The sequence below is a fragment of the Bombus huntii genome, chromosome 6 (assembly GCF_024542735.1).
Source record: "Bombus huntii isolate Logan2020A chromosome 6, iyBomHunt1.1, whole genome shotgun sequence".
Lineage (NCBI taxonomy): Eukaryota > Metazoa > Arthropoda > Insecta > Hymenoptera > Apidae > Bombus > Bombus huntii.
The window spans coordinates 11894129-11919548 of NC_066243.1; the positions used below are offsets into that span (position 1 = coordinate 11894129).

General features: G+C 47.1%; 1 protein-coding gene across 12 annotated transcripts in view; it reads left to right on the forward strand.

The window, feature by feature from the left end:
- The window catches only part of LOC126866513 (uncharacterized protein CG43867), a 98968-nt gene that overhangs the window by 63072 nt on the left and 10476 nt on the right, over positions 1–25420 (forward strand). For 10 of the 12 annotated variants that reach the window (XM_050620163.1, XM_050620162.1, XM_050620164.1 and 7 more), the window contains one exon: positions 20244–20306. In XM_050620163.1, the coding sequence (XP_050476120.1) occupies positions 20244–20306 (63 nt within the window). Of the gene's footprint in view, positions 1–20243; positions 20307–21877; positions 22198–24894; positions 25362–25420 lie in introns of those variants that run through there. The other 2 variants (XM_050620172.1, XM_050620174.1) reach the window with 2 other exon arrangements.

Consider the following 25420-nt stretch of genomic DNA (forward strand, 5'->3'; position numbering starts at 1 on the left):
TCTTTCTTTCTTTGCCGGTGGCAAAAGGGGAGCAAACAGACTGGTGTCGCTCTTCTCGTGCTCTCTCTCTCTCTCTCTCTCTCGCTCTCGCTCACTCTGTCTCTGGGTCGAGTGGGTGTGGACAAATAAGCGGAATCCGATGGAACGAAAACGAGGAAGTACCCTTTAGGAATTATTGATTCAGGAAGCGAGCCGGTGGCTCCGAGAACACCACCAACTTTCTCCCGTTTAGCTAAATCGTCCCGCTGCACGGTGATCCGTTGTAACCTGATGTTTTGACGTACGATAGCCATGGACAGGTGGATTTCGAAAGCAAAACGCGAGCTCCGACAGGGTTATACCCATTTTGCCAATGTAATAACTAACTTCGTGTAGAATCTGACGAACGCTAATATTGATACTGGAGTAGTCATAAATCACGAATGTATGCTAAGAAAACAAAGTTCGGTCTGTTCTTAGAGCGTAGAAACTACCTGCGATGTTATCCGATGTATTAAGACATCCCCCACATTGCCGTAGATAATCTTTAATCAACTTCAATCTTCTTGAATTTTCAATGTTCGGTCAGCAGACAATCTTAGATCGAGACGGAGAATACGGATTTATCGATGACGAAGCGTAGTGGCCGCGTTTGCCACGAAGGAAAAAGTCTCTTTAAACGAGTTGCGTTCTCCTTTCTTTCCTTTTTACCCGACTTCTCCCTAGTACGTCCGCTGGACGAACGCTTCTCTCTCCGGCGCGTTTCACACGGCGTGCTCTCCTCTCCGGCTCTCCTCTCTAGCTTTGGCTTTGCTCGATGCGATAGAGAACAAGAGAGCCTGGAGTGAACGAGACCAGGAGAGGAGGAAAAAGCTCGGTTCGCGTAGCTGCAGTAATGTAGCTTTAATGTAGCACAGGGGAAAGTTGTCGTTCCCCTTTGACGATTTTCCACGTCAAACGGTCGCGCTGATTTTCACGTGAGCGTTCGTGCCAGCGTATTAGCTGCCTTTTTTCGCTCGCCACCAGCTGTCTCCGCGCGTTCTGCATTTTTCTGCTTTTAGTCGAGTTAGGAAGGCAAGAGGAGGGAAAAAAGCAAAAGCTGCCGATGATCGGGCAAAGCTGTCGCGCGACAGATTCCGCAAAGATAGAACGTCTGCCGAACGGTAAAGCTTTATTCGCTTCTGCACGATAGATTCAATCTCTTTCGCTGACTTTTTCTTTCTCGACTCTCTTTCCCTCCCCTCCCCCCTTTTTTCCGTTTTGGTAGATTTCCTCGTCGACCATCGGTACTCGATCTTCGAATCTTCATCTTGTTCGAGTCGCGTAAAATACGACGAAATTCGAAGGCAGGATAATTTACAAATTTTTTGGACGGTTCTGCCTCTTCTTTTCTCCTACGGTTACAACCACATTTTTCACCTGGACGTTTCACGGGTCGCGACACGGTTGATCTTTTCCTCGGCGGCAGCTGTTTCTGATTTGAACGTTTTCAGCGGAGCTCATGAAACATTCATGCCCGATGGCCGCGGAAAAGCACGGCGAAATTATAAACCGCCCTCTCCTCGACCTGAGCCGGTTTGTTCCGCGAGGTTCGCTGCTACGTCGTGGCTATTTTCATTTTAATTGGCGTTTGTTAAGGCTGCGACTTCGCCCCTTTATTTTTCATTACTTCGACGCGCGTGCAATTCATTGGAGTGCGCGGGAAAAATCGTCGGCGACCGAGTAATTGACGCTAAAAAGAACGAATTAACCATCCCCGCGACGCGTTTCCTCCTTTTTTGCTTTTTTCCCGCCCAGAGAAAGATTAAACAAGGTTCAAAGAGATCCATTAACGTCACATTCGTGCGTAAAATACGGCCCTGTTAACGCGATTTTTTGAACTTTGATCGGGCAACGTTGGCGTCCGCGCCTGTTTACAAAACGTTACAAGCTGTTGCCAGTTTGTACGAACGTAATACTTTTGTTTGCGATCTTGATACGATTTATAAACCGTGGAAATCATGCTACACAGAATCGCGAATAAATTTTCCATAACGAGGATCATTCCTCGAAGATCTTCGTTCGATAGAACAGAAAGGTTTCTCGAGTTGCTGAAAGGAAGATCTTTGGCATTCATAAAGAGAACGCAACGTCGAAACGAGACGCTAGGACGTTCGACAAAGCGGAAGAGAGTAAAAATTTTGCGCCGCTGCCACGTACCTATGTCGTATTTATAATTTATGCATGGAATACATAATCCGCCGACGTGGATTTGCATAGGCAAAGCTTGACCGCGTAAAATAACGCTTAAATAACGCGACCACCTTCCTCTGCATCCGCGCACCAGCCTCTGTTGCTGTGTTTAGGCGTGTAAAGGGGACACCGGTAATGCGGGACCATTTGTCCGCGAGAATGGAGCAGTTAATTGTCTCTTCGTTACCGTGCAATTACCTTTGTCACGGGAGATACAGTCTGCTGTTCAGCGTCTTCGCAATTAGTCGCGCAATTAGCGTTTTCTTTGGCCCGATATCGAAGCCGGGCAAAGATTCGTAAATGGATAACGGATCGAGAAGCGATTCGAGAAGCGGTTAAGAATATATCCCGGATTTCCCGGGCGACCAGATTAATTTCCAACGATCCGGATCTGGCTGGGATGCTCTTCGAAAACTCCTCTCTGGATAGGAAATTCGCTTCGGGGAGGAAATTCGCTGGAGCCGAGGTCGCGCAAGAACCGACTGCCGATGTAACGCAAAAAGTTTCGGGGGAAATTAGAATCGGTTATCGAGACTTCGTTCTATCGATTCGTATTCATAAAAAATATTCTATACGCATAGAAGAGTCTCTGTGAACGCGCAACTCGTACGGCTATTTCTCATCCGCTTGAATGCGGATGGAAATGGGAGCCACTACTTGGTTCTAATACTGGAACAGTCACTTTGCGTTTGGATTTGAAACGTTCCGTTTCGTCGTTTTTCCGGTGTATGGCTAACAGTTGGTAAGTTGCGCGGTAAAGCTCGAAACGACGGGTGACAACGACGACGATGATAAAGCTTCCGTATAGCCCGTAGTCGTTGCACCGCCGGATCGACCTTTCCTCCGGGGGTTGCGTCTTAACGGATGAAAAATTCTCTCTGTCTATGGCTGCTCGTATCGCTTAGTGCGGCAAACGTCCAGCTGGCTGAAATTGCGTTGGCAGCGACTCCGTGAACGCCAACTTCCGCTCGACGAAGGCAGAGGTGCGCAACACCATCCTCCTCTATTATATAAAAATATTATCTTAACCCTTCATTGCCGAGTTTATATCTTCCGAAAGTTGCTCCGAGGAAATTCGGCAAAAATTCGAAGAGTTTGTCTTGTCAATAATTTGATGGAAGTTGGAGCGAAAAACTCGTAGAGTGCAGGCATCGTAGGCGTAAAAAGTACTCGGAAGCTGAGGAAAACGTTTGCGTAGCTCGTTAACCGCTAGCTCGAGATCGATTTCAATTTTTGGATGGACAAACGAGTAAATGGCCAACTAACGAGAGAGAAGAAAACCGCCAAGTTCCGTGAACGACGACCAGGTATAATACGACATAAGACACGAGCGGCGACAAACGTAATGAATCGTGTAGCTCGAATTGGAGAATCAGTCGGTCGGAGGACGGAAACAAATATCGCTCGTGCACCGGCTAACCGTCTTGCTTGCTTCTTCCGCCCCTTCTTCTTCGGTAAATAGACCACCCTCCGGAATCGGATTCCACGCTCGCCTCGTCTGAGGAAGCGTGTTTCCTCGGCTGTCTCGCGCAACCGGAGGCACGTAGATCCTTCGAAGATCTCTAGGCGCCTGACTTATAGCTTTCCGAATAGAACTCGAGGAGGAGTCTTTGGAAGTTGGTAATTGCAATATGATTAGGTATTCGCTCTCGGCAAGTATAATAATCAATAAACTATTAACGGAACTTTAAAATAGACTGTCTCGAATTTTGAGAAAACCTATCGAAGATAAAAGTTACAGGCTCGTCGCATCCTTTAAACGAAGAGAAGCATCGAGGGAAAAATTCTCGCGTACGATCGTGGTTGCGCACCCCTGAGCGGGAAGCGTTCGCGACGAACAACAGCTCCCTCCTCGCATCCCTTGTTAAAAATGAGACTATTCGCGAGCACTTTGGCGCGAAACGGCAGAACGCTTTGTCGGAAAATCGTGAGAATATATCAGGGGCTTTTCTAGGGCGGCTTGATGCCATCGATATAATAAGAGCGCGGCTGGCGTGGCGGCTCTTCCAGCTCGACTCTCCAGCCCCCTCTAAGCACAGACTCATCCGGCCCGATAACTTCTCTGAGAAGCAGAAAATAGAAATAGATAGAGTAGGGTGGCTTATACCCCTCTCTTTCGCCTCTTGAATATCCTACTTTTCTTTTTCTTTCTCCTCTCACGGCTGTACCGCCTCTTCTACGTTTCTACGTACCTTCCAGAGGACTTATCCCGACATTACCCATGCGATCCGAGAATCATTAACGCTGTCCTCGCGCGTACGTTTCGCGGAAATTTACGAGCACCGAGCAATTATGGCCGGTTCAAAGGCGAAACACTTGGAACGATTCCTGGTAACGATATTCTGCATCCTTTTAACGAAATGGAAAAACGATCTCGTAGCGATCTGTAAATGGGAAAGAGAACTTTCTCTCCTTCTCTTTCTGTTTCTCTCTTTCCGGAAAGCGGAGTCTTGATTTCTCGTTGTTTGCTCGGGGTTCGCCGTCAAATATTTCTCTACCGACGAATCGCTTTATTCAAATATTGATCGCAGAAGCTTCTGCTCGCGGTGGGAGCGATAAGGCTCGTTACTTAGCGAGATCGAAGATCCCTGTCCCTTATTTCGATGCTCTCCGATCCCCTTAGCTGTTCTTTCCACCTTGTCCTCCATCGGTCCATCCATTTTTATGTGTCCAACGCGGTTCCATCTTAATCCGTCAAGAGGAGCGACAACATCCGAGAGCGCGGCACGCTTTCTAATTCAATCTCGTCGGAACGAACCGTCCGACTCGATTATACCGGCTGTGATATATGTACATCCAGCCAGAGGACGAAAACCGCAAACGTAGCTCGATCTTCGCTCTGCTTCCGTGGATGAGCAAATTTCGAAATCGAATTTTGCAGATTAACCTGTTTCCTTGCTTGCTGCTTCTTGCCGCTGCATTCGCACGCACACTGGATAGAGTTACTCAGTCCTTTGCGGCGATCCTTTGAGCAACTTCTGATTCGATTCTCTGTTTAAACAAATCCCCAAACTCGTGCGAGTCTTGTACATTAAGAGTGACGCACCTTGAACTTTAAAAAAATCTCTGCGATTCGTTCGAACGAAGCTCCGTGTGAATTCCAATTTAACGGCATCGTTGATTCTATTTGCCAAGCAATTTCACTTTCGTCGTCAACTATCCAATTAGCCGCTTATCCGCTAACGTTAAACGTCGAAGAGCGTTTTTCGCGCCACGCTCTTCACGGCGTTTCTTTTTAGATAGGAGGTTCAATTAGTACAAGCCACCTCGATCCCTCGACGGTCAACGGAGGTCCCATATTTCTCCGAATCGTGCGAGAAATAGAGCCACTCGTCCCGCAAAAAGCCGCTTAGGCGACCACGCGAAGGGCGGTAAAGCCTCGGAGCCCTTGGACCATTCCCACCCCTGGAATCCGCGGATATCCCTGCAGGGATACACGGCAAAGTTGAAAGGCATGTTTTCCCAGTTTTTCGACCGTCTCCATCGAGGAAATCCCTCCCTCGTGCACGAGGTCACCGGCGAAATTCACGATGCGAGGGAAAAAATATAAGGGTTGTATGGAAGAGAAAACTGGTATTGTACCGTACCTGTTCCCGGACTTCGGTTGTTTTTACTCCATTCTGTAATCAGTCTGGGACCACTTAATCGCAGTGAATTGAAGTTTCACCGAAAATTGTGGCGCAGGATTTATTATATACCGTTGTAGGTACTCGAAGTTTGGACCTGCGCTATTCTAAACTATCGACACATTGTTCTACGATATCCACGTAGACGTGCGAGACAAAATCCGCATTTCCTTAGTTGCAAAACCAATAAAATGTATATAAAATACATAAAGACGTACAAAGATACGTAAAGATTCGTAATATGTCGAGTATACTCGTCGACCATTTGCTAGACAAGAGGGATACCTGTTTAGGAACCAATTTATCATCCATATGGCGAAGCTCATGAAAATGCGAATTTTATCGGGTTGACAACTAAGAAAAAGCGGGTCGTATGGGCTGGCAACTGAGGAAATGTGGGTCGTATGGGCTGGTAACTAAAAGATTGTGGGTCGCATGGGCTGGCAACTAAGAAAATGCGGGTCATATAGATTGGCAACTAGGAAAATGCGGGTTGTATGGGCTGGCAACTAAGAAAATGCGGGTCGTATGGACTGACAACTAAGAAGATGCGGATCGTATAGGCTGGCGACTAAAACAACGCGGGTCGTATGGGCTGGCAACTAAGAAAATGCAGGTCGTATGAGCTGGCAACTAAGAAAATGCAGGTCGTATGGGCTGGCAACTAAGAAAATGCGGGTCCTATGAACTGGCAACTAAGAAGATGCGGATCGTATAGGCTGGCGACTAAAACAATGCGGGTCGTATGGGCTGGCAACTAAGAAAATGCAGGTCGTATGAGCTGGCAACTAAGAAAATGCAGGTCGTATGGGCTGGCAACTAAGAAAATGCGGGTCCTATGAACTGGCAACTAAGAAGATGCGGATCGTATAGGCTGGCGACTAAAACAATGCGGGTCGTATGGGCTGGCAACTAAGAAAATGCAGGTCGTATGAGCTGGCAACTAAGAAAATGCGGGTCGTATGGGCTGGCAACTAAGAAAGTGCGGGTCATATGGGCTGGCAACTAAGAAAATGCGGATTTTGTCAATGTCAACTAATGATAAAATTCGCATTCCTTAGTTGCCAAACCAATAAAATGTATATAAAATACATAAAGACGTACGAAGATATATAAAGATTCGTAATACGTCGAGTATGTTCATAGAGTATTTGCTAGACGAGAGGAATATCCGTTGTATCTTCTGTTACCGCGACGCATGACAAACACATGAAATTAGCAGTCGATTGAGCGAAAAAACCGCACGCGATGCTGTTAAACCCTGTCTCGGAAAGGTAGTCGAGTGCATATTTGACGAGTAATTCGAGAATTAACGCGCTGCGGGTATAAAAAAGCAAGAGATGGAAAGAAAAGAGGAAGCTCGGTGGAGAGGGTTAGGAGCCATGGACGAAGTCAAGGGCGGCTCGCTCGAGGCGGACACCCGCCTCATTGAAAAATGCATAACGAGGCGAGCACGCTCGGTTGCCTACCGTGCGTGCGGGCATAATATCAGCCGGGGAAACGGAGAAAGTGCCTGGGCAGGTTGCTAACCAGCCGGTATGCGGCCGAACGGACAGGTGCCGGTGACCTTGAAACCGTGGCCGCGCACCTTCCGCATTGGTGAACAGCCGGCGTGTCTGCAGCTGGCAACACGCGGCACCAAATATTTCAAATTATCGCGGACGATCGCCCCCACAAGTTCATTTTGTTACTGAAATAATTGACGGTCGAATTCTCCATTCACGAGATTCACTTCTACTTCGAATTTAACAATCTTCTCCAGCTTCGACTGCTCTTCTCTATCTCGGCTTTCTCTTCGGCCATTCATCACATTCTCGGAGATCAACCGTGGAATAGAAAAAAACCTATGAGCATCTCCCTCGAACTATTATCTCGACTCGCGGACAACGCGAAACATCCAGGCTCAATGAAATCGAATTTCAACCGAGGGGAAAGGAAAAATCGCGACTAGAATTTATTCGAACTCTCAAAACCACTTGGATTTCAGGGGTCCGGAAGGAACACACGAGAAACCATATCGACATCTATCGTGGCCTGGTCGCGTAACGGGCAATAAAACACGCGGGACGCATCTGGGTGCCTCGTTTCTTTATCTCGCGCCCCGAACGATTCTTCTCTCGAACCTCTCCATCCACCCTGTCGACCTCCGGGCGAAGATCCTTCGTTCGTTTCTCGTCCCATCGATGGAGAACGATTCGCATGACCATCCTCTCACACCGATAAGCGTTTAAACCGCCCTCGCGCATCTTCATTCGTTTCTTTCATGCATTCGCGCGTCGCTTTGCTGGCGAATTCTTTTCTCCGTTACAGTAAAATGGCAAAGGAGCTTTATGCGAAAACGTTTATCCATATTTTACGATAGATAGCTTAGCGAAGAAACTCGATATTCTACTAGAAAATGAACCCATTAAGCTGGCTGGTTAAAGGAATTATGCAACCAGCTTTATGAAAATGGATGCTCGTTCCAGCAACACGGTCAAAGGGAAGCACGGTCTGCGAAGCCACGCATTAGCATTGAAATTCTGGCCGAGTATAAACCAGCCAGCTATCCAATGATCCCGTAAGATTGCTTCGTCGATGGCCCCTGACCTTCTCGGATGTCTGACTCGCGCGAATTCGTACTTTATGTAAAAGGCTATTAAACGACCGAACGAATATACAAGGAAGAGAGCACAAGCGAGCATTATTCGCGTGAACTGACATGCCCGGCCGATTTCTCCCATCAAACGGCCGCTTCACATTCCAGTTATCGTGACACAGCGTCGCTTATCAACTGAGACACGCTCTCCGTCATCTCCATCGAATATTTCGTAACTGGGAACTTGATCGAGGAGGAATCTCTGCCGTTGAAACGCATTAACTGGCAGGCAGTAAAAGGTAACGAATGAACGTACGCGATCGTCATCGCGCGGTAACCGAGCGAAGACGTTCCCCTTTCTACGCGTTACTTTCCTTTCCTTTCCTTTTTTTTTCTCCCGCTTTCTGTCGTTTCCAAGATTTATTACAGCCACTTTCGCTAGCTTTCCAACCCCGCATTTATTTCACGCATGACCGAAAAGCCGACCCTGCGACCCTCCACGAAATACCTACAGAACCAACCGCGTATTTACTTTAATTGGCTTACGGGAGGAAAAATTAAATACGATACCGGAAAGGGGACCATCGATATCGCGTCCATACACTCGCTTCTTCATACACTACGCCCCTCTATTTCTCCAACGTCCTCGTTCCACGAATTTTTGCGGTTTTACGTCGCACGTGTTTAATTACTGCCGCGATCGCGGACCACACCGTCCGCTAGTTTGTATGGTATAAAAAAAATGAAGGGGACAGGGGGGAATAACATAAAATTCCTAACCAGGGGTGGATCGCGCGGTAGAACGAATTATAGCCCGAAATTATCGTAAAACTTGCAGCACTCCGGCGAATTCTGGCGGAGAGCGTAATTAAAAATTGCAAGCGTTAAGTGCACGCGTATATAACGGTGGATGATACCGCGCCACGCGTTCCCTCTCGAGTACATCCTTGTTCCCGATATCGATATCGGTAGTGAACCGATTTCCGTCGGCCAGTGTCGAATTTGCCATGGAATCGCTTCGATAACTAAATCGCCGTTAATTGAAAGTGTCTCGTTATTCGCCTAACAAAAAGGAAAGAATAATTTCGTTTCCATTGAAATACGTGAAAATCTAATATATCAAGAAAGAAGTCGTATATACAACGTTCTAACGAACAAACCCGAATCTCTAAACGAGAAGAGGACGATTGTTGGAGGAAGAAAACGGTATTCAAAGGAGGCAACTATAAAGCAAGCCTAATCGATGCACGATTCAAAGAGCCATAAGGATCTGCGCTAGTTCGATTCGATTCCCGGCCTGTGTTTACCTTTCGTCTCGGTAACGAGGTTCCAAAATGCTCGGAGGTATTTCAAGGAATACGATTATGACACCGCAGTGCCGCCGCCGCCTCCGGAGCAGGTTGCGCGCGGCTGATTTTATCGGTACACGGGGAAACGCGTGTAAATATGCAGATAGCTACTTGGCAACTCGTGTACCCACGCTTAATGCGACCAGCCGAGTCGTAGTCGCGCGGGAAAGCACAGACAACGAACCAGAGCGAATGTGTGCAGATAGTATGGCAAGGGATGGCACGGTATTGGGGCCAGTCTGTGGTTCGTTGCCTTATTAATTGGACGCGTTTGCCCTGCAACGACGGCGTTAAAGCACCTGATGCACCAAACTATTGTTTAACATCGAGTCGTTAATTGGATCCTTCTCCGAAAACTTTCGCTATAAAGTTGCAGCGAACTTGAAACGATTTCAAAGAAAATTATGATTGGTTAAGGAAATACCACTGAATCATTCGTCACACGAGATAGGAAGTAAACGACGGTCGATCATCGAGTCAACAATGCTATCGAGAGACAACGTTCATGCGCGGCTACACGATGGTTGCAAGTTCCCTCACCAGAACACGGATATACACATCGGTGATATTTCTGTTCCCGATGTTCGCTAACAATACCCAGCCGATGGGACATCTGTTGACAAGAACCGATATCTAGGGACCGTGGTCCACCGATCTGACAACTATCGCCGCTATACTCGCGAGATCCAATTACGACATTCAGCCTACCATGATCCAACTGTGTCAATCATCGAGGACATGGAAAAGATCCGACTGTCCAATCAACGTGGCTGATGGTGCCAGACAAATTTAATTATCGATCGTACATTACTATTTTGCTGCGCGTTTTAACAAAAATGTATGTGTTAGAGAAATGATTGGAGACCAACAAAATTGTGGCTGAGGCAATTCGATCGCTGTCAGACAAGTTCGCCCGTTCATTTCTCGTCTCCTCGAGTTCGATAATTACCATCCTTCAGCTTTTCCCATGGCTTCCCCAGACTGTAACCCGGCTCGACGAATCTCCAGCAGACGATACTTAAGGCCGGATTCATGATTGCTTCCGCACCCAAGAGACTTAATTATCAGCCGGTCGATCCGTCGCGCGAATTTGCGCATACGTCCAAGTTCTGTGACCATCGTGCACGAATAGTCTGCATATTTCAATCCGTGCAATTACCCTGGAGGCATAGCAGACACTACGATATGGCGAGATCCTACGTTAAAGCATAGAGTTGCGGTGCCAGTTAAATATACGGCCATTTAAAGTTGCCTAACAGATTGTAATCTTTTCAATGCGATATGATTATAACACGATAAAAATATACCACGCGTGTACTAGAATTTTCAATAAATGGACCAAAAGGAAGTATCAGAAAATAAGTGCTAATACACAGAAACGAATATTCCAATAATGAAAAAAAAATATTCAAAGGATAGTAGAACCAGCAACAGCGCAGAAACCAAAGGGAAAGTTTGTAAAATTCGATCAAACGATATCCATGCGTAGAAAATGTGATGCGTGTTCTTGAAAAATTCATGATCGTGTTGTACACGAGGCTGGCAAAAGGCCGCTTCGTACGAGCGATGGGCAAACAAAATGCGCGCACTTCGTCAACCGTGGCTAGCTTTTCGATATGCAAAATAAATCGATCTAACCGCACGACCGGCAATAAATAAAGCAAATATAATGCATTTTCCATGGGCGATTTTCGTCGCGGTTCGTCGCGAAAAATCGAGTTGATCGTCACGCAAATTAAGCGGCGGTCGAACAGGCTTTCAATACCGTGTATGAAAATTAAATTCCCCGGATATTGTGCAACGAAAATAACGACGTACGTGTAACCAGTTTGTGCTAACAACAGGGGGGAGGGGGAAAGGGAGAAATTACATTTTTCTGCGTAGCCTTTGCAAGGTTTAAAAACCTATGACAGTAGAAATGGGAAATTGGTTCTGTTTGGTGAAATATTGGTGATTGCGAATGGCTGAATGTCGTTTACGCGATAACTCGTCGAGGAAAGGTTTAAATTTTCAAATTTCAATGTAAAAAATGGAGTGTACGATTCAAAATCCAACGAGCATCATTTCCAATAACGAAACAAGTCTCCTCTCGCCCCAGGGTTCCCTTGCGGCAGTAAAATCCAGGCATTTGCCTCAATTTTACAAGAACTTCTCAGGTGCGAAAAGGAGTCTGGAAACGATCCAGTCGGATTGCCTGGCAATCCAACGTTCGAACCATCGAGAATGAGGGAAACGAGCCGCGAGTTTCGCGCGACAAAATCACAGCTATTCGCGCGTGTGTCGCATCGAATCGTCGTCGCGTTCACCGCTTCTTCCTGCTCGCCCTCCTACTCCGCCTCTTTCTCCACTCGAGATTCGATTGTCCCGTGGACGAGGCTTTATTATCGACGCGGTAACGCCGTCATCGTGGTCCTCGCGATTGTTAGTACGATCGTCGTTATTGTTATTGCACTGTGGCTGGGTCGACGCACGAGTTGCGGCCCTCGCTCGTTTTCCGCCTCTCGACTGCCTACGTGCCCAATTCCCAATGCAATTCCGCTTGCGGACGCCCACTGGAATTATTTTCCTATCCATTTTTTACGCGTCAACCCCTGTCCACTTACTACCCAGAGAAATTCGGTGGCACTCGTCGATTTAACGTCATAAGCGATAAAACGATAAAAGCTTTTCTTCTTAAAAAATTAGCTACAAGTTTAACGCTCAAACAAGACGGAGGCTGGATTAATTCTCAGAAGATCTCGTGCAGATTATTTCGTACCTTATGTACGATTTTACCTCTTAACCAGTTGCCAACCAAACCAAAACTTTATTTCGGTGCGATTCACGCGTATACTCGTTGTGTGAAATAAAAAATTGCCATTCACTATAAAAACGTCAAAATTTTAGTAAAAGGTAATACAAATTACGTTTACTGATATGTTTCATTTACACTGCCAGTAAAGCTACTGTGTATTTTATAAACAAAAGTTTAATTATTTGATTATTCTCTTTGGTGCGTGTATCGACTATTCCCCGAATTGTTTTGTGTTTTATACCAGCTTATATAACATTATACCAGCTATACTATCGGAAGCAAATCTATTTGGAAAATGTGCCGTCTGCTGGAACCCGTAAGGAGTCGCGTTACTTTGTGTGGTACCTCGCCTTGAAAAAAAATCACACTGGAATCAACTGAATTTCTGAAATTTTTTTTTTATTTTTCTTGCTTATGAATTTTATTATTTCTTGGCAATTTTTAAGTTTTCAATAACAATACCTTTTTCGACAACGAATTGTTAATTTTTTATCGAATAAAAATATAATCCTCCCTCGTTTTGCTGTACTTTTTTCGTAAAATTTATGATACGAGCATTTGCCCTGCGTTCGACGTGTATACTCGTCACTGCTCGATTTTAACTGCGCATCCCGTAAGAGATTTTTGAAACTAAATTCCCCAGTTAACAGTCTAAGTAAATTTTATTATCACGTAAAGCCAAACGTTATCCTTTTTTTAACTCTATCCTTATAAAATAAGAGACTCTCGACATTGGTGGTAACTAGACAGATATAGGACATTTAAACGTGTAAAAATATACGGGACACGTGTAATGTTCGGAAATATGCAAAATATAAAAGGTAAATCTCCATGTATTTAGGTTTCACTTCTTGTATTCGTAAAAATTTGAATTTGTCGAAACCTGGACAGTCTATCGATTGCAATAACCCAGTCCCCGCCAGCCGAAGGTTAAACAGACGAATTAATTATCGCGTTTCTACCAGACCAACTCCAGCCGATTTCAAATTCTAATCCGATAAACCGCCTATCTCGATGCGACTGTTCGCTCGTTTCCAAATTAATGCATAACACATGACGTTTCCCTGGAAGAGATCACGATGATGGAAATTCCGTCGAGGCAAATTTGCCAGGCTGGCGACGTGGCGCGCTCGGAATCACGCGTTTTGCGACTCACCGAGCGGAAAAAGGTCAACCGGATTGTTAATCGCGATCTGGTCGTTAGGTTGATGTAATTGATTGATCCGCGCCGCTAATAGGAACGCGATGAATTATATGATCGTGGCCGTCCTCTCTGGCATTGTCCGACGACCGCGAATATAACGCGGAACCGCTAACGAAATTTTCATCGCCGGAAATTAATTCGCGAACGGCTCGCCGCCGATGATCATCCTCCGTGCGGGAAATCGAGTTATCGATTTTTATAGAAACGAGGCCTGCGTTTCGCGTCCACACCTCGACGAAATCTTAAGGAGACGAAGGATATTCACGAGGATAGTAAAGAACTTCCGCTCGTTCCCTTGGCGAAATCGGGAAGCCCGAAAGAGAAATCTCGCCTTATCTTTCACGACCTATTTTTACGATTCTCAGTTGGGAAAAATTCAAACGGCGTGACCTGCTTTGAATAAGTAATGCGTCCTGGAATGGCCGATCCTCGGGAATTTGCTTCGTTTTCCGTCGATCTCCAATCCCCGTTTGCTCTTCGGGATTTTTATGGACGCGTGTCGCTCGCGTGATTAATTTTTGCGTTCCTCTCTCTCTCTCTCTCTCGCTGTCATAGAGCGAGGTAGAGACGGTGGATAAATATGTTTGAATAAAGTTAGAAAGTCAGGAAGGAAGAACAGGTGTTCCAGAAAACGGTAAAAGAGGAAAAAGTTTGAAAGAAGCGGTGGAAGCGAATTAATCCGGCCCCTAGGGCGCTTACAGGTTGTCGCTTCTTAAACAAACAATTAATACAAAGAGGCTGGAGGTGGTCAGGACCGAGGGTGAACCGTAAGTAGGTTTCACTGCGATAATTTCGACGATGATGACCGTAATAATGGCAATAGTGAGCGAAAAGAAATTTTGCCGCAGGTGGAACAGGGTACAACAGGTAGTATCCCTCTCAAAGACACTTTTTTTTTAGAAACTTCGATAAAAGACGGATGAAACAAAGAACTCGATAGGTGTGAGCGTGGCATTCTCTCCAAGCCTTTTCACGAAAAATTTTACGACATTGCTATGCGCGTTTTTACTCCGTGTCGATGGAACGTTTCACGGAAGATCGATGTATCCGAGGAAAGTTGAAGGAGAACGAGCCAGGAGGAGGATTAAAGTAATTTTCTGCTGCTTCGCGTACAGTTCGTTGACACCGCGAGAACTTGCCTGCTTGTTGAAGGAAAATTGTGGAAGTTGAAATTGGAAGTTGAATTAGATTTAACTTTAAAAGTGCATCCGGTGGCAAGTCAGCGCGCAGCAAAATAGCCGAAAGTGACAATTTCCTTCTTTCGGTCACCAGCCGGGAAACATCGTGCAACTAGTTTCTCTCCTGTTTCCCTAATCCCGGCTTTTCTTTGAACCTCGTCTACCTGTCAGTCTAACTGAAATATCCGGCGCAAATTGTATCGCGTAAATTGGGCGCAACGTCTTTCGAGAAGCATACGTTTAAGAATGATGAACCGGTAGTTGATTATTCTTACGATTGTTGTGAAAGCCCCTTAACAAAGACAAAGCGCTTTACATCTTCGTTAATGACGTTTCAAAGAGCAGATCCAACGAAATGCAGAGATTCGATAGACCCGCGACGCTGGTTCGTGATATAGAAGACCGTTCCGACCACCCTGCAATATTAACACTCGTCTGTCTCTCGTGCTAGAAGCGTCTTCTTACGTCTCATCCTCCTTTCCAATTATCTCTAACCCAATCTACCTCGTAAAAGAATAAATCACGCGGCGATGCTCGATAACCGGTTGCTCGACGGTTTATTAATGCGGGCTCGTCGATCCTCGTGAATAATAATCTATCCAGTCGCGTACACGAATCGACGTTATTAATTAATAGAATCGATATGGAAACTGATAACGCGGTGAACGTGACGAATCTAGGTCAACGGTGCGATGTGTCGTCGGCTACGGCCATGTAATTTTCTTGCCGTTCCGCTCTCGAGGGAGCGTCGACCGTGTTGTACCCTTTTCCGCTCGAAATAATTAATATACAAGGCACGAGAGAGCGATCCGTAGGCGGTGGGATTTCGGCCCAAGGAAAGCTCTTTCCGAGGGTGGTCGGCGAAGCCCATGAAGTGCTAATGTGCTTCCGTAAAGACCTGCACGCTACCTCGGCCCGGACCGGTTCATAAAAAATGCACGCATTCTTGGAGTTTGCCTATCTCGCGAACCCTGCCCTACCGCTCCCGCAGTGTTCGCGACTTTAACCGAAGGGGAAACGTTAAGGAGATCCGTTGAATATAATTTACAGCGCGAGATGTAAAGAGCAATACGGAGTAGCACAAAGATAAAGCGTAACGCTTAAACTTTGACGCTTGAAAAGAAAACTCGGAGGCGATAGAAAAATTCTACGGTGGGTTACAACGACGTCCCATTCGTATATCGTATATCGTAGAAAAACTTGCCCGATCAAACGCGAAAGGAATCGGTTTCTATTCTTCGTCAAACGTCGAAAGAAACGCGATTCGTGGTGCGTATCGTTATCGAGAAACGTATCATTCGCAAGACGGAGGGAGTGGAGTCGCGTGACGATTTTTCCAAGGGAAATGGTATTAATCGAACACGGTGGCGAGAGTGTAGCGTGGTTCCCTTCGACCGGCGTTCTTTTTCGTTCACGCGACACCATCGGCCCGCCATAAATTCGTCGGGGCACAAAGAGAAACGAAACTCAAGAAGGCGCACGATGCTTTATGTCTCGCATCACGCGACCCACCGATAACATTAACGAACCAATCCCAACCTCGTGCCCTTCTCCGACCGTTTTCCACCCTTCTGAGAAAACGCCGCGGGGTGAGAGTTATCGTTTCGGCCGACTGCTCTCGCGTTCTTCTGCTCGCTCGCCCTTTCTTACTCCAACCAACCCCTTTTCGACTGCTTAAACCCTAACGAATCCGCTGGCCTTCTTCTCCCTGTTTGGCCCACTTTTCTCTGTTGCGTGGCTTTCCTGGTCGCTCGTGTTCGTTCGACGCGCTGCGGTTTTTGCGTCGCCTCTTCGTGGAGTGAACAAGCGTAATCATCGTCGACCTGTCTCGTAATTATCCTCGGCGTGCCCTCTCTGGGGATGGAACGTGGCTCACACACGTGGCCGGGGATGTGAATCGTGAACTTCACAGGCGCGATTAACCTTTTGTCGTTGGATTCGCTGATTAGAAATCGCTCCTTTTCAGGCGGGGATAAATGTTTTTGTTTCGTGACGAATCGGTAGCTCGCCGGGCACAGCCAGCCGTAATTCGTAAATGTCAGACGCTGCTAGGAGGTCGATCTATCGCGAAGATCTATCGCAGGTTTTCGAAACTTTAGAGAAGCCTAGAAAATATCGCAGGACCCATTTATCGAAGTGTAACGAGGTTAAAGGGGAACAAAGCGGAATAGATTTGTTAAATCGCGGTTCATAAGGAACGTTCAGTTCGTGGAGTGTTCGCCTCTCTGTCTCTTCACCCGACGTAGCCACTGCCCGAGATCGATTCGATTTGAATTCCAGCCATACCACGGCACACTCGACGTCGAATACCACCGCACAGACGTTTTCATTTAACCGCGGGGTCAACTTCTTTTTTTCCCGCTTTAATTCCCCGACCCCTTTTCCTGCTGCCTGTGTTCGCGTCACCTGTTCGCTTTCAACGAAAGCTGAAGTACGCACGAGCTCCCATAACGAATGCATCCTCTCGTGCCCGTGTAACGGCTCGATAACGATCGACTCTTGCATTGCGAGTTATATACCTTGCTTTCTCATACCCTCGCACCGTCGTCAGCGAGGCGTCGCTCCTTTACTTCATGGAGCTGTTCCTCCGTCGAAACTTGAAAAACTTCCCGTTGTCGGTCGAGTCGAACGAAATCCACGAGAATCTGGAACGTTCTCCTTTAACACGAGGTTCGAGAGAAATCTGTTAGCTTTGCCAGGAACATCGGTAGCGGCCCTGCCATCTAACAGACCGTTTGATCTTTCGCTAGTCACCTCGTCGTTCGCTAAAAGATTCACGAGAACGCCCGCCCTGACAGCGAGTTTCGTTCAACGGTTTGCTATTCATGGTGTCGGCTATATTCACGAAGGAAAGGAAGGGTCCTTCTCCCTCTTTCTCTCTCTTCTTAGGAGAAGACGAAACATCAGCGGAACACGCGCAGTCCCGACGACGAGGAGCCACGATTTTCATAAGCCCTTATTGCCGTGTTCGTTGCCGAATCGCGGGCACAACGAGCTAAGGGAGAAAGGGAAGAGGAAACGGGAGAAAAGGAGAGCTTAAGCGTTGACGACAGTTTGAGAGATTCTGCTGGTATCCCGTTTGCGGCTAATGTACAGCCCTTACCCTCCATCGCAGACGTTCTTTCTTCTCGAGTCTAGCCGCGACTTTAACGCCAGAGGAAATCCGCGCCTACCCCGTTGCGAGGAACGTTTCTGCGTACCTTCGCCTCGATACCGTACTTCCTTTCCTGCTCTCGTACTTTTCTTCTCATCTTCTTCTCCTCTTCCCTCCTTTCGTACTTCCTCCCTCTTGACTTTCCCCCTTTTTTTTTTTTTTCGCTCCCTCTCAACGCCAGATGCTACTAACTGCACCCTCCTGATGAGATCCTCCTGTAGGCTGCCTGTTCAGCTTCTTTCCAGCGAGCCGTCTTCGCGAGGAAGGGCTGAATTCTCACGCACGCGGCCCCTTTCCAGCACGTAGACCAGCCCTGGATCGAACGTCTCGTGCGCTCGTTCGACGCCCTTTGCCCTCGCTATCTGCTCCGCCACCCCCGTGTTTGCGGTTGTTTGCGTCGCCAACCGCTTCGTCGAGCGCTCTGCTGCCTTTCATCACGGTGATTGGGTCGCGAGTGCCGTTGCTTATCGGCGGCAAAGTTGCTCGGAATAATTGGAGGACTCCCATTTGCTCTCCCCTGTCTTTTGTCGCTATTCGCTGCCGGCTCGTCCCATCGAATCTACGACTTGCGTTCCAACGCCGCTATAAATGCATCTGCGTTCTATTATTTACCAATCAACCATGATACATCGACTAGTCGTTAACACTCGTACGCTCCGTGGCCGTATACATCAGCGATGCTAAAGCATGCGCAGCGTTGCAACGCCGCGGCAGCCCTCGCAGCAGATGGTTTCGCACGTTTCACCGTGTCAATTACCAGCAACGATGAATCGTTCTCTCGTTAACAGCGAGAGGAGGAACGACGCGATAAACGCTCCGGTTATTTGATCGGCGCCGAGGCCCTTATTGTATAAACAGTTTTGCCGCGGAATAAATTGTGCTGCGGGGAAAAGAGGCGATTGTGGCCGAGCGAGCCGGGGAATTTTCGACGATATAACACGCGCGAATACGGAAGGTTTTGCCCGGTGCACGCGCGGCCAAACAACGCAGGCGTCGCTGTGCTCGGGCACTCGGTGATTAATTAAAACGGAGGTTAATATACGGGTCGAGGCGCGGCTTTAAGAGCAATTCATACTGTCCCGAGGGGTCAACCACGGAATACTTTTTAGCCGGTTCCACGGTAGAGAGAGTCAACGAGCGAGTCTGATTCTCCGCCCGGTTTAATGGGCCACCCTGCTAATTCCAAGAAGACTTAAATCACGACTGCGTATCGAATGAATTACCCATTATTTTCGTAAATAGTCGCCGCTCGCGCGCCGGACGGACGCGACGTTTTTTCGTCGTTCATGAGTCTTCTGGGACAGCGGAGTCCAGCTTCCTCCGAAGACGAGTCGATGTACGACAGTAAAAATACTGGCCAACGGTCGTGATCCCTTACTGTGACACAGAATATAGTAGAATATAGTATTTACTGTTTCGATTTAGATGTAAACGTTCAAATTCAAGTATTGGCATTTGGATGAAAAAATTCCAAAATTTTGAGATCTCGCATCGGGCTGAAAAATCTTTCGCGGGGAAAATCAATTCTCGGGGCGAAAATGTAGAAATATGTCCGTGTCGGTGGAGGAGCGGCGCGTATCAATCTTTGACGGATCAAGCAAGTTTTGTGGCACCGCTTGAGTCCGTGGTATCCATTAAACTCTCGTCAGACAGGCATCCACGCGTCGAGCTATGGACTTAACCAAGTTTGATGGAAGTTTTCCCGCTGGAAGGAAAATTAGATGACGCGAGATATCGCGGCCCCTCTTTCCTTTCGGCTTACCAGCGAACTGCTTCTCGATTCCTCGTGCCTGCTGACGCCAGATTATGAATATTTCATTTTTTCCTCGACATGGTAGACGCGTCCATGCTCCTCGAGACCCAACATTCACCTCGATGGACACGAAGCGTTCATTGTTTGCGGACAATACGCGCTCCAGAGTAGCTTTATCGGTGTCCCGACGACTCGCTTCGTAGGATGGCTCTGAACGTGTTGGATCGTCGTTTTCTCTGCTGTCTAAATAAATTTCCTGTGGAAAAGAATTATTTAAAAATATATTTTGCAACGATGAATTATTAGTAAACTTAATTTCTCAAATACTAAAGTAGCGCCGTTTCGTTACGGTGTAGAATCTAGAAATACCGACTGATTTTCTTTTCTCTATTGCAGCTCTCGGAGCTCGAGCAGCGGGTGTTGGAAGCGGAGGGCCGAGCCGACGAGGCGGAGGACAAGGTGAGAATAAATTTTCCAGTCGCGATCGTTTCGTCATCTCGAAGAGATTTCTCCTCCTCTGCGCTTTTCGCTCAAGAACACCGATCATCCTTTCGATTCTCGGCTCGTTAACGTTTCCTTCAGGTCGTAAACATCGATTCAGGCCGTTGAGAGAAATCGAAACGCTGCTGGTAAATCGGTTTCGTCTCACGGCATCGTAGCTCACGAACGTCCAATCGATTCGGTGTAAATGATTGCGCTGCAGCTCTGCTATTAACGGAACGCCAGTGTCGTTGGTTAATGCTCGACCAACTGGCCCGAAGACACCAAGGATAAATAATTAATTTAGCGAGTGGTAACGACGTTCCTAGCAAGTCCTACCGTCCGCTTTAATGACTCGCCTCCATCAGGCCAGTATTTTATATACCGAGTGTTCCGTTATAATTTTCTCTCCGGTATAGCCTTATTAGCTTATCTAAAAATCATATTTTACAGGCTGAAATTGGAGCGCCGCTTTTTCTTTCGATCGTTCAACGAAATGGAGAAATTATACAATAAGATTTATAGATAATTTTGTGTAATCGATAGAGTGGCATGAGAGAGCGTTGCATTGCAGCTATGCACGCCCTTTGACCTTTTCAGAACCTTGTCCCTGAGTTTCTGCCGGAGATCCTGACTTTTAATCGGGCCGTGAAACATTAAATTCAGTGAACCAGGTTAATTAGAAGTTCGTGCATAAGTTGTGAAGCCGAACATACGCCGAATGGAGTCGTATCTTAATGGACGGATGTTCCAAGTGTCTGATCTTCCATCTACCAGCGTAGATAGGAACATCGAATAGTCTCCTCTCATCGACAAAGCACTTGTTAAGTGAATATTTAAATATCGTAAAACCGGTTAAACTGTTACTTAGTTTTATCACGCTTCGCAACGCGAGCGATCAAACGGCGGAGTTCCACGTGAAAATATCGATACTGCGTTACCGACTAGATAGATTCGAGGGTGCACCTGGAAACCCACCGACTATCGTCTCTACCGAGTTTCGCATCGATTTTTTCCCCCGACCTTGCAACCCGGTTGCCTGGCCTTTACCGACGGATACTCAAATTTTCGTAAACCATCCGGTTCTGACTTTGTACCAACCGTGGGCAATCGCAATTCGGAACTTTACGACTTCGCATACGACGTTTCGATAAATCGATCCTTTGGAATACCAGCTCACCGATTCGTTTGCTCTGTTTTCTCTAATCGACATTGATTCCCTTTTGATACCAAAGAAAGAAAACGTAAATCGATTCGGAACGTTATTTACGGAACATAGACAACAGCCTTTGAATTAATCTCTAAATTCTGTCTTCGTGGATTCTTCGAGGATCCAACAAAAAAGGGAATCGTATAATTTGCAAAGCAACGATGTTGAACCGAAAAGTTTACTTTACCCTGGAAGTAAAGAGAATTCGGGAGTAAAAGTTCGGTCGGTACACCGGAGGATCCGGGTGTCAGGGCGCATGTTACGTCGCATTGATTTTTGCGTTCGGCTGGCGAGAAAGACGGGGACCACGAGAACGGGAGAAAGACGACCAGCTGGAACCGCTGATGGACGAACGAGGAGAGCGCGAGAGGCAAGAAGAGCAAAGAGAGAGAAAGAGAGAGAAGAGCGACAATATGGCCGTACGACCGGCCGGCAAGACCGTCGTTTTGTTATGACCTCGAAATTCGGCCAAAAAGTCGGGCGTTCGTGAACCACGTGCATCCGGTGCCGGTGCCGGCGGTACATCTTCCGCGATCGTTCTTGCCCTCGATCCTTGGTGCACCCCTCGATCGTGACGGGGAGAATCGGCCGGGACAGCGGCGTCGACGAACCAGCGCGTTCTTGAAAATTATGGAGACCGGCAGGTGACACCGATGAAAGGTAAAAACCCTTTGACACCAGTCACCACACACACTGTCTTTTAAATTCAAACATCTCGTCCATTTTTTCCTTATAGCTATTGATTTTGACGTTTGCTCGAGTTTCATAACTTCGAGGTCATGGTTGACGAAGCCATTCCTCGTAGTTGTTCTTCTTGATTCTTTAGTCTTGCTCGGTTCGAGAAGATCGTGCGTGGTTTGTAGCTCGACTTGCTCCTTTCGATGTCGATACCATCGTTTAACTATCTTACGGGTCACGGAGAATTCTTAACGAACTCTGTTTCCATCAACAAAGGGGGTTCATCGTAGCGTTTTAGGTGAACAGCGATTTATATTATATTCATCGTCGTAGTGTTGAAGAAATGTTCTCGATCGTGACCGTTGTAAGGACAATGTCTAGACGAGTATCTTGGTGCTCAGTATAGATGCAGGTTTATCAGTGTGTTCGATCAAGATTGAATCCAAGCAGATCTACGAGTGCGTGGACACGAAGCGTCGCGAGGGAAGAAACGAGAGACGAAGAGCGTCTTAGCGGACGCGGGTCGACTTAACGACCCGCTTTGACGGGACGTGTCGCGTATAGAATTGGCGTGCAGCCAATTCATGAGTAATCCACGTTTCCCGTGAGCTGCCGCGCAAGCAAACAAAATAAAGCTACTTACGCGCAGTCGTTGCTTTCTTACTCCCCGCGTACAGTTCCCCTTTAAATATTTCAAAGCAGCCGTGGCGCCGGACTTGTTTCGATGTTGCTGTTTCTCTACGATCAAGCCCCTGTTTCGAACGTCGATTCTCCGAATCTGCCCTTTGAGAACAGGGTTCTTAAAGTCACCGTAGGATCGCAGCTTACTTCGTCGTGCGATCCAGGTCGCTTAATCTCTAGGGTTTCGGTACCTCTCTCGCTGGGCTTGAGTCATAGGGATGTGACGCTTGATTTCGTTGCGCATATTGTAAGTAAGATAAAATTATACAGTTCACGGGTTCGTTCGTGGCAAAATATAAATAACGACAAATTGTCAGGTAAATTTAGAGGACAGTGTTTGTAACCGTGCCTTGTGCTTACTTGTCACGAGTGGAATACGATTATAATATCTGCAAACATTCTTGGTAACTGATAAATAGACCGCGGATATATATTTATGCAAGTTCGTAATTTGACTAAAATAATCGAAAAAATAAAACTCGAGCAAAAGATTGTTTTATCTATGAAACATCGTAAATGACGCTATACTTTGCCTATCTTTACATATTACGCGTGCAAATCTGCGATCTACTTAGAAAGAAACGACAAACGAGATTCATCGCGTATCTTCCAAATATTTCTTTCGCTACTTCTTTGAAAAACGTTCTTTTCAAACTCACCGTCGACCGTGGACCATACTTTTTCTGGATGAACTCGCGTCTAGCTCCACTCGAGCCTCAAAATTCCAATCTTCTCAGTCTCTTGCAATTCCTCGTTAACGCGGAGGTCGCGCGATATACGCGGAATAGCGGACAATGTCGAGCCCTTCTCGGTCGACGACGCGTTTCTCACGCGTTCGTCGGTCGTTGATCCATTTAGCCAGCCGCAGTCGTGGTCGTCTGTTCCCTTTTTTTCCGCGGCTCGTTCCCCTCGACGATCGCAGTTGAATGAATGTTTCTGCATGTACATGCACGTTAACGGGCTGCTTTTGGCGGGAAGCCAACACGATTCGACGATGCGTCCGTGAGAGGTGATACCGCTTTGTCGCGTGTACGCGCACGTGCGTCGAACCACCATGAAAAGATAAGGGGGCCAGCCTCTCAGCTCGTCCCATGGAACCCGCTACGATTCGTGCGTCCCCTTCGCCAACGAAAACAAAGTGGCCCTTTGCCATTGAAAGGTCTCTGTGAGCTTCCGAACGCATACGAACGATTTTGTTCAAGAAGCTTGTAATACCGTGGATTTAGGTTATTAGACGTGGGACCGGATCAGCCATGTAGTATCCTGAATGGATCGATCTGATTTTCATGAAACGTTATTGCGATCCTCTATCAAGGGGAAAAAAAAGGAAAGCGTAAAGACAATGCAAATGGCAACAGACGTGACGTTTCTGCAGATCAGCGGATGGGATTAGATTATTCCAGCCAGCAGCTATTTCTAGTTTCGCAGTATTTCGCTTTCAGGGTTGTGCCTCCGGAGACGCAACACGAATCGATAAATCTTCGGATAGAGTTCAAACGTCCGCAGAAGTCGTTCGATCGAATGATAAACTCGCCGTAGCCGGTCGTTGTCTCTGAATTAAACAGCTCCGACTCGGCTGCCAAGTCTGCCTTCCTCTGTTTCCCTATTGAAATCCAATGAATCGAGTAGCATTGAAAAAGACAAAGAGTTTCACAGACCATTTGATTCCTTGGAGATAGCTAATTTCTAAATACAATCTCCTTTAAAAGTGGGAAACCCTAGAACTGCTGTACCACCCGCTAGATATAATTGAAAGCCAGCAACCGTGAATCCTACGATCCTCGACGACGAATCAACTTCTGCGTTCAGAAGTCGACAACCGGAAGGCTCGTCCCTCCCATACAGCGATCAGTGTCGCTATGAGACACCCCGTGGACGATCGTTCATCGCAGAACGTGTCGCGTGGTGACGACGGGCGCAGGCCTGCGAGATACAAGCGTGGAGCAGATCGATAAATCTCAAGACGTAGAGTCAGCGTGGAACGTGTTGGCGATCGGTCCGTCGCGTATTCATCGGTTTCCCTCCGATCTGGGTGGTGTTAGAGGCTGCGAATCGGCAGAGAGCCTAAGGAAGGAGCCGCCGTCTATCGTCTACTGTCAGGCCGACGTACTTGCCTGAGGGGTGGCGTGTGTGCACACGAGGACCTCTACGAATTCTGCCATTGGCTGCGAGCCAACGTGACTCATCGGCCGCAGGAAAGGCCGAACAGTTTACGTGCATTAGTTTCGTTCAGTTCAGTTCGATCATCGGCATCGTGCGCACCCTTATCCCCGTAGTTTATCCCCCGAGACTCGTTCGAGTTGCGGTTACGAGGCAAGGGAAAACTCGTGTCCTGGTTCGCTGTTTGTGGGAGTGTCCTCGAGAATCGAGCAAGAGCCCTCGAGGAGAGGAACGAAGGGTTTAAAGGGGTCATTGGTCGATTCTGATTAGCTCGCGATCGGCTATCATGGCCACTCGTAACCTGGGTAAGGAATCATCCAATATCGTATTTTTTAAACGTCCGGTAGGATACGATTTCTTGGAA